At 40.1% G+C, this 9,887-nt stretch overlaps 1 protein-coding gene across 1 annotated transcript in view; it reads right to left on the reverse strand.

The window, feature by feature from the left end:
- Positions 1-6,906, reverse strand: part of xpo4 (exportin 4) — a 34,355-nt gene extending 27,449 nt beyond the window's left edge. Inside the window, exons 1-2 of the mRNA XM_053627524.1 lie at positions 6,823-6,906; positions 1,130-1,235 (exon numbers count right to left, since the gene is read on the reverse strand). Of these exons, the coding sequence (XP_053483499.1) occupies positions 1,130-1,235; positions 6,823-6,888 (172 nt within the window). The 5' untranslated portion in view covers positions 6,889-6,906. The remainder of the gene's footprint in view (positions 1-1,129; positions 1,236-6,822) is intronic.
- Between the last annotated feature and the right edge of the window lie 2,981 nt (positions 6,907-9,887).

Genomic DNA, 9,887 nt, shown 5'->3' on the forward strand with positions numbered 1-9,887 from the left:
TTAATTACTATGGGTTGCATTTAATATCAATTTGACATTAATCTTAGTTCGCTATCTCCTTAGAAAGCTATTAGTCTTTTTCCAAATATGGATCATGCTTGTGTTAGTTTGCTTTTAATTAGAACTCTTTAATGTTTAAGATATTTTAAAAATAAATATTTTATGCTTGTTTATTTATCAATTAACCAACAGTATTTCTCATTGCTATTATTTTAATTCAATTAACAGTGACCATGAGCAGAGAGCTTACATTTAACTGTTTATGACAGACCTCCTGATTAAAGCTTAAACAAAAAAAAGATTGGTATCTGGATCGGTATCGTCTGCAAAAATCCCGATCGGAGCGTCAGTAATGAACACCATTACACTAAAGCGCTTTGCATCTGACGGGTAAATGAACTCACCCAATCACATCCTATATGAGATTATTCAGATATATACACAATATACACAGCGGTTCGAGAACTGACTCCAGCCCAGAACCATGACAGTGGAAATTCTGTCATAATTGTCCAGCTGAAGTTTTCTCATGCCTACTTATATTTACTTATATTGTGGCACATCAACGTTACCATCCCTAAAAAGAAAAAAATGTACATAAAAAACCCCTAAACTTCAACTGTGCTCCTAAATTTTTATAATTAGGCCTAAAACAAATTGTCTTGCTTCTCTCCTCCTGTAAACACTGTTAAAGATTTGTACATTATCAGGAATGTAGCACAACATGAAGGTGAAAGCAGCAGTCTGTTTATTTAAATGTGAAAGTGCAATAAAAATATGTTGTCCCTAAAGATCAATGAATAATCATGATAAATAATCGAGATCTCAACATTGATCAGAATAATCGGGATTATCATTTTGGCCATAATCGTGCTGCCCTACGTCATAGTAATCCACACCGTGGAGGAGGACACAATGCACAAAATATTCTTCCACACCTATCTCGATCTAGCTTCCCCACCCCCCCTTTATTTTTTAATTTTTTTATGAAATTCACTGGAGCTGCTCTTTAACAAATCTAAATAAGTGACTCCAGAACACAATGTCCTAAACCCTTTCAGGGGAGGAAAAAAAAAAACAAAACCCAAACTGCCCAGAAACGTTTTCAAAAGAGGGAGCTACCACTTACCAAGAATGTGTTTACAAACAGCGAAAGGCGATTTGGACTTGCGAAAGGAGAGGAAAATGTGTTCGGCATGCTGCCTCTGTTCTGTGCTGACCATGGATGGTGGTGCCTGAAAACACACAAGACATGCATACAGGCGTGAACGTCCATATTAAAACAAATTCATAACTTGTGTTTTAACAACAAACAAAAAAAAGATGGTTCTTTAAAAGCACTGCATGAAAGTGCAGTTTATCACACTGTAGGAAAGACAGACATTTCATTCCCAGTTATAACACCAGTGAAGAGAGGGCCTTTTGCTTAAATTATAACAAGGACACAGCATTATTCACCTACTTCCCTGAGCACCTTATGTACATCTGGAGGATTAAAAGAACTACCTACAGGATGGCACATCAGAGCCAAACATCCACGTCTGCCAGGTTTCCACGGTGATCTGTGAAACGTCGAGGCGACTTTAAAAATTTTTTTTAAATGAACGCACACTGCAATACACATCAGCAGTCTTGCGAACAAGTCGTTAAAATGGTAAATGATCTGCACTTATATAGTGCTTTTATGCAAAGTGCTTTACACTGTGTCTCATTCACTCATTCACACACACACACACACACACCGATGGTAGCAGAGCTGCCATGCAAGGCGCTAACTTGCCATCGGGAGCAACTTGGGGTTCAGTGTCTCGCCCAAGGACACTTCGGTATGTGGAGTCACGTGGGCCGGGAATCGAACCGCCAACCCTACAATTAGTGGACAACCCGCTCTACCACCTGAGCCACTTAGTAAATTCATTCTGTTAGAAAACAATACATTACCAACTCCTAAAACAAACTTTCTTCTTTAAACAAACAATCCTGATGCCAAGGCAATAAAATGAATCCAGTCCATGTTTCAGCTTGTGTACTGGCTCTTAAAGCAGTGAAGGCAGACACACCGCTTAAGCCCAAAAGAGCCAAGTCTAAGCTGGAGAGCTGGGAAAATGTACGATAATGCCAGAGTACAGTAGTGGCCGAAAGTGATGTCCGGAGGGGACGTTTTTACACAATGGTTGCTTTTAATGACCCTACAGGTTCGATTAAACCATCAAAATATGTGGAGTGTGTTATATTGGGAAGAAGAGAACACTAAACATGGTTAAGGTATTTAATTGACAAAATGGTTTGTGTTTGCATTTTACACCTGCACGCCAGGTGGCGCAACCCACTACTCATTTGATCGGCCGATCGTCTCCGATCACCGAGAAGAAGAATCACGTGAATGTTTGCGAATAGCACCACGAGGCACGCAAACTGTTAAGAAGCTCGGAAAAAGAAAAGCGCGAATCTAATTGGACGGCCCGGTTCATAAAAAATCTCGCTTTGTTGCGCCACGATTGATCGCGCCTGGTGTGAATAGCTCCGTAGGGATCTATCGTTTCGATTCAAGAGCGTCATCGCGTCGTACATTCGCGTCGCTTAATCGCGCTCGGTGTGAAAGACCATTTCGTTTCAGACTTCAAGCCCCACCACACAAAATGCGTGCAAAATAAATCTTTAATAATATGCTTGGATAAAGGGCGAAGACGTCAATCTTCCTACGTCAGACATCACTGATGATCACTACTGTATATCTGCGATTAAATTAAAAAAAAATCCATCACGTGAGTGCATTAAAAAAAAAACACACACAAAAAAAAAAAACAAAACTGTATGTTCCCATGTCTGGAATGTTATCTAATATCAAATGACCTGTAGAAATAACCCCAGATAATATGGCAACTGACAAGCTGGCAATGATTCTGCACAATTCTGTGGGAAAACGGTTTCCCCTGTACAGTAAAGAGTAAGAACAAAAGTTCCCAGCGCTAGCACGGTTCCCGAGTTGTTTACAAGAAGAAGCTGCTGGTGATCAGTACGCGATCCGACACACGCACGCAGTTCTGCTCACACAGAAAAGAAGGGGTTTTGTAGTTTTTACTTATAATTTCATTAAAGTGGTAAGAGATGCATCCTTCTCAAATATACCACTGTAATATTCGCATAAATCCGCAGTGCTGCTGAAGTCCCAAATCGTGATTAATCTTCTGAAACAGCAGTTCTGACAGCAGTTCCAGCTGAAACATTAATGACAGGTTTATATTAATGAGCTCGATCTAAGGATGCGTCAGACTCTTCACGTAATCTCAGCCTAATAATAAAAAACTCATTATTAAAAAATGCCCTTATTTAACAAGGAAGAGTGGCTAAGCCTTGCGGACGCTTTCTAGAAGTAGACTTGTTAATATTTAAAGAAGGAGTCTTGGGTGGCAACGGTCAGTAAAGGTTTTCGCCATGGGAAAGTATTCGGGAAGCATCACTTTACGGTTTCTGACTAACACGATGACGTGTCCTTCTTTTGTCTTATTAACGTCCATCGGATGACTCACAGACGGTCCAACACATTAATGTAACTATAAACAGTTAAAACGCACAACATGTACTATGTTAACTAATCAAAAACTGCAACAGTTGGCAAATTGCTGTGATTTAAGGAATAAAACGCTTTCGAGATGTACTCTTATAGGAAAATAATCGACTGTGTGTGTGTGGGGAGGGGGGGGTGCACGGTTGGGGGTGTGGTATCGGCCTGTTGCTTTGTGTTGGGCCGGATCACACCACCCCAGATGGATTATTTTCCTAGAACAGAACACCCCCCATCATGGTTTAATCCTTACTTAAATCCTTAGTACTGTAAGTGGTGGTATAAAAGGTGCAGACCATTTCCGTGTCTTTTAGAGCCAGTAGAGAAAAGTGTGCACACTGCTTCCGAAATCATTAACCGCTAACTTCCATCTGTTGCCTCCATAAACACCAGCTCAATGGAAAGGAAGGCAATGAAAATGCGTGCAGCACAATCTCTTAAAGTTGTCCCCATTAGGCTTAACAAAGCATCACATGAAAGGTTGGATTTCCTAAAAGCACTTACCAATCTGCTTTATGGTCTTTAACCTCCCCATGATATCCATCGTTTGATTTTATTATTATTCATTTCTTTTATGCATGTTGCACTAATCTAATTTGACTGATCAGCAATTACTCTCAGTCGAGATACGACTGATAAAACGATCAAATCTAAAAAAATAAATAAATAAATGACAAATAAAATAAAATTGAAAAAAAAAAACAAAAAAACAACATATATAGTGAAGGGCCAGACTTGGCACTGCCCGCCCTTCCTCCATTTTCAAACCATTAAAATTAACAGGAAAATAAATCAAGATGAACTAAGCGACTATTTAGTTGAACTGTAGCCTGGAGTTTCTTAAATGGCCTTTTATGCTGTAATCGTATTGCAATTTCTTCTACTTCTGCTACAATGGAAAATCTTTCTGGTTAAAATAATAATAATAATAATAATAATAATAATAATAATAATAATAATAAAATAGTCAATGGAGTGGTCATCTGTTTTTCCCAAAGGCTGATTCGATTTCGTCTCATGAACGACATTTTTAAATGTATAGGTTACACTTATTTAACACCAGTTCACCTCAACAAAATTTCCCCCCAACACCTCTCATTATGTTTGAAGTGTAAAGCAGCCACTGGTACTGTGACGCATACATTTTGGGATTGTATAAAAGGTTAAGACCTACAGGAAAGAGATGCACAAAGTTATACAAAAGATTGCTGGAAAGAATTGCCATGTCTCCGACTATATATACGCATCACTTGAACTGTACTGTTGTTGGAAATCTTGACGTTGATGATGAGTGTGTACTGAACTTTTGTCCTGTTCTGGCTAGAAAACGTACACTCTCGTTCTGGTCGACTTCACAGGGATCGGGTCTATCGGGGTCGCATTGACGAGCTGAACGCACATTCGCAATGTATTATCGATAGAGACTTCAAAGCACTCCTGTAAGTCGCTCTGGACAAGGGCGCCTGCCAATATGCCTTAAACATTAAGTAAGAAAACGTGGTGGAATCAACGGGCACAACATCTGGAGCTGACGGTAAATTAGCTGAAACTGAATGTTTACTCATCTCAGAAGCTGATTTCAGTTATTATGTTGTATTAAGCAGTGAGTTATTGTTAGACTTCTTTTTTAATTATTTATAATAAGCATTGTACAATTACGATGTAATATGTAATGATAAAGTTTACAAAACACACCTGACGTGCGTTCTTTGTTCAAGTAGAGTTTAAAAAAAAAAAAAAAAAAAAAAAAAACGCTGTATTTTTCGTAGTTAATTAACATCTTGCTCCGACCAAAGTGACTTGAACACAGCTTACGTCGCAATTACGACTTCTCGACTCGTAAACACGAACTTCCCAGGAGGACTTGAACGCGCAGTCTGATCATAACAGATCTGACTTTTTCTGGCACACTCAGTCTTCTCTTTGGGACGTTCTTAACGAAGACAAGTGTCTGTTTTATTCCATGTACTACTGTACCTTTATTTAGAAATCTAAATTATTACCCCCCCCCCCTTTTCTTTCTCTGATATGCCATGTCCTGATATCCTACCTAGAATTGTGTGTAGGGAGTGTAAGCTAGTGAATGTCCTACATGCTGTCTTGAGATCTTAGTACCGCTGTCATGTTAATGAAAATGAAAGAGAAATATATATATATATATATATATATATATATATATATAAAATAGTCAGTTGTTTACTGCCAAAAGTTTCACTAAGCTAAAATAACAAACAATATAAATATCACAGTCTGACTTCCCTGCTGGAAAAAAAATAAATAAATAAACACCACCACAAACCATCACAGAAATTCTAATGGTTTCCACTTCAAATACCATTACAATCCATCAACTAACCATTAAAACCATTATCGGTCCTTAACGGCATCCAGTAGACTAAACAGAAAGCAACAAGTTGTCAGTACAGACCCACAGGCACCATTACAGTTTCCATTAAAACCATTACAAATTCTCTGCAGGCTTCTGTTATTGTTGTTTTGTTCTGTTTTGTTTTTTTCAGCAGGGTGGCCATGACTGGGCCTAAAATGATATAAACAAACCTCATCAATTCCCCAAGAGACTAAAACCACTAAAAAGCACTAGAGTCCACATGATTAAGAGTTCAAATAAAAGATAAAAATGCTCCTGTGTGACTGTTGCTACACAGAGAAGGTTTTCACTCTAAAGGAGAAAGGTCTGAGCCCTGGACTCAAGCTAGCTACTCATACCACTTGTTTGGCTCCAAAACTGCACCTGGTCTTCTAGAGGAACTTTCTAAACGTTAGATTAAGCTAGTTAACGACTCTATAACTCCTCGACCAGGTTGAGACACAGCCCAGAAGTTTGTTCTCGACTAGTTTCCACCTGGTCAGAGCAGGACCTGAAGCATCTCACCATCATGGAGTGTTTGAACAGCGTGCCGTTAGCCGCCTAGAGACAAACAGTTTCCCACACTTTAACCCCGAGTGAAAACAGGTCCGTCGCGCTCATTTCTAACGGCATGTGTTGGTTATTGTTCTCCCAGCAGGTAGTACGACCCACTGGGGTGTTTTTCTTCCCCCCCGAGGAGACGACTGTGGATGTATGAGCGGCGTTTTTGCGGGATGGAGAGTGAAACAAGCACGGAGCCACGCACCGCTCTGCGTTAGCCAGCCTTCCCTAAACATGGCCGAGCCTCGCAACACTTCCACCATTCAACCTCACACTCGCACTCAATCCTATTCAAGCACACACAGCAAAACAGCGCCGTATTTCTCACCATTAAAACTTTGGCAGCGCTTTCCAGCTGTGAAATCACTTCTGGTGCACCGAGCGCCGCCATCATGGTCTCTCTTCAATGACGCGCCACGCACTGCATTGTGGGATTGAGCTCGAGCTCAGGCCAATGGCGACATCCAAGCATGCTGAGTAGCACGGCATGGCAAAGTAGTACACAAGCAAAGCTGATCAAAACATATTATTATTACTACTTAGTACTGTAGTGTTCAGTTTTGGAATGGAGACCGCCGAGGTTTCTAATAAAGTTGTCTAATATTCTTTAAATGTTCGATCCTAACTATGATCAAGAGCTCCATATAATAATAATGAGTCTTTATTGGTCACATATACAGTAGAGCAGAGTGAAATTGTTTTCTTCGCATACCCCAGCCTGTCAGGAGGTTGGGGTCAGAGTGCAGGGTCAGCCATGATACAGCACCCCCGGAGCAGAAAGGGTTAAGGGCCTTGCTCAAGGGCCCAAGCATGGCAGCTTGGCAGTGCTGGGGTTTGAACCCCCGACATTCTGATCAGTACCCCAGAGCCGTAACCGCTAAGCCACCAGTGCCCCATGTGTGCTCACTGGCCGTTATATTAGGAGCACCTGTATACCTCTAGAGACATTCATGCAGTTATCTAATCAGCCAATCATGTGGCAGCAGGGCAGTTCAAATACAAGTCAAGGGTTTCAGGTAAAATTGTTCGGATCAAAGATCAGGATGGAGGGAAAATGTGAACCGCGGCATGGTTGTTGGTACCGGATGGGCTGGTTTGAGTATTTGAGAAACTCCTGGGAATTTCACACACAACAGGATAGAGTTTACACGGGATGGTGCGAAAAACAAAAAACACAGTGAGCGAGAGTTCTGCAGGTGGAAACGCCTGGTTGATAAGAGAGGTCAGAGGAAAATGTTGGTTTGGAGGAAATGATTCGGATCCAGCTGCCGGGAAGGGTCTAGTAGGCTAACTCGCATGCTCACTCTTCGTAACCGTGGTGAGTAGAAAAGCGTCTCAGAACGCACAGCACATCGAATATTGAGGTGGATGAGCAGACAGCAGAAGACCACAACAGGTTGCACTCCTGTCATCCAAGAACAGGAATCTGAGGTTATAATGAGCACAGGTTGACCCAAAATGTACAGTTGGCTGTTGTAAGGCTGGGGTAAAAAATTACCTGGTCTTTTTCAAATCGTCAGCTTGTGCCCAACTTGAGCCTGTGCCCATGATCATGTCCGATTCTTGTTCTTGGCTGACAGGAGTGGAACCTGATGTGGTATTCTGCTGTTGAAGCCCAGCAACCTCAAGGTTTAAAGTGTTTTGAGTTCTGAGATGCTTTTCTGCTCACCACGGTTGTAAAGAGTGAGTTACTATTGACTTCCTGTCAGCTCAGACCAGTCTGGTTATTCTCCTCTGATCTCTCTCATCAAGGTGTTTCAGCCTGCAGACCCTCTGCACACAGAATGTTTCTGAAATACTCAAACCAGCCCGTCTGGCACCAACAACCACGCCACGATTAAGGTCACAGAGATCACACATTTTCTTCGTTCTAGTGTTTGATGTGAACATTAACTGAAGCTCTTGACCTGCATCTGCATGATTTTAGGCATTGTGCTGCTGCCACATGATTGGCTGATTAGATAACTGCATGAATGTGTAGGTGTACCAGTGTTCCTATTAAAATGTCAGGTGAGTGTATACACACATATAAGTGCAGTTTATACTTTTATTATATTATAGTAAATTATTTATATATATATACACACACAAATTATTCATTCATTCATCTGGGTTCTGGAGGTTCCAGAGCCTATCCTGGGAACACTGGGTGTGAAGAAGGAATGGATTTGACTGGGACACCCATCCATCAATCCAACACAGGGCACCAAGCATACACACATTCATGTACTCATTCCCACCTAGATTAATTTAGCTAAGCCAATTCACCTACTGGCATGTTTATCGGAGGTGAAAGGAAATCGACAAACTCGGAGGAAACTCGCACAGACACAAAGCGAACATGCAAACCTCCTCACAGCCGGTAAAACAAGTTCAGGATCAAGCCTGAACCCTGGAGCTGTGAGCCAGCACCACACACTAAAAAGTGCTAATTAAACTAATCTTCCCTGAAATTTACAATGTATTTCGAAATAATGCGAACAATGGGATTCATTTATTTAATTTAATTTAGGAATATACATTTACACATGTGAGAACAGTGAAAGCATATTTAACAAATTCTTGGTTCATACATGTATGTAAAAAGATATGAATCCAAATATTTACTGTCTGTAATACTGAATACACAGAGGTTCAGAAGTTAGCTCAGAAAAATGGAAAATAATAAAGATACAAAAAATATGTAGATCTGTATAAATATATCTATATATATTCAATAGTAGCTGTATTACATAATACATTAAGGAAGATCACAGAAGTCAAAAAGTCCCACCCGACTAAAGCACTGAAATACAAAAAAAAAAAAAAAAAAAAGGCACACAAAAGTCCAATATCAGTTATTCTCAACCGAAGATTGTCAGTCAGCACTTTCAAAAGTGAAACACAGAAAATCCATCCAAAACAAAACGCACACAAATGATACTCAAATTATTCTATTAGGCCTGTCTCCTGAAATGTTCACTGAGTGTTCCATCGTGATGGATATGGGTCAGCAGAACATCTGCCACATTTACGGTTCAGTCTCACCGGGATAAAAGGGTGTGATGTTAGTATTAACTCACGCAATACATTTTGTTTTAAGTGTTCGTTATTCAGTTAAATATCGGTTGTGACTGAATTTTAACTACTTACGAGACACCATAATGGACTGTAGATTGAAGTTCTTCCAGTCGGGTGTTCTAAGTGGTGGTTCAGTAAGTTTAAAACAACAGCTTGCAAAATTTCTTAGTGATTGTCAATTAGCGTCAAAGATAACGTTGGTTTTGTACGGTTACCTATTACGAATTCTTATCTTCACAAAAATGTTAATTAAAATCGGACTCAACAATTCAATTCAATACAATTACTTCCACATCATCTTACTTAAGAAACAGGCATTATACAATCCAATCA

Source organism: Ictalurus furcatus, chromosome 6 (genome assembly GCF_023375685.1).
Source record: "Ictalurus furcatus strain D&B chromosome 6, Billie_1.0, whole genome shotgun sequence".
Taxonomy (NCBI): Eukaryota; Metazoa; Chordata; class Actinopteri; order Siluriformes; family Ictaluridae; genus Ictalurus; species Ictalurus furcatus.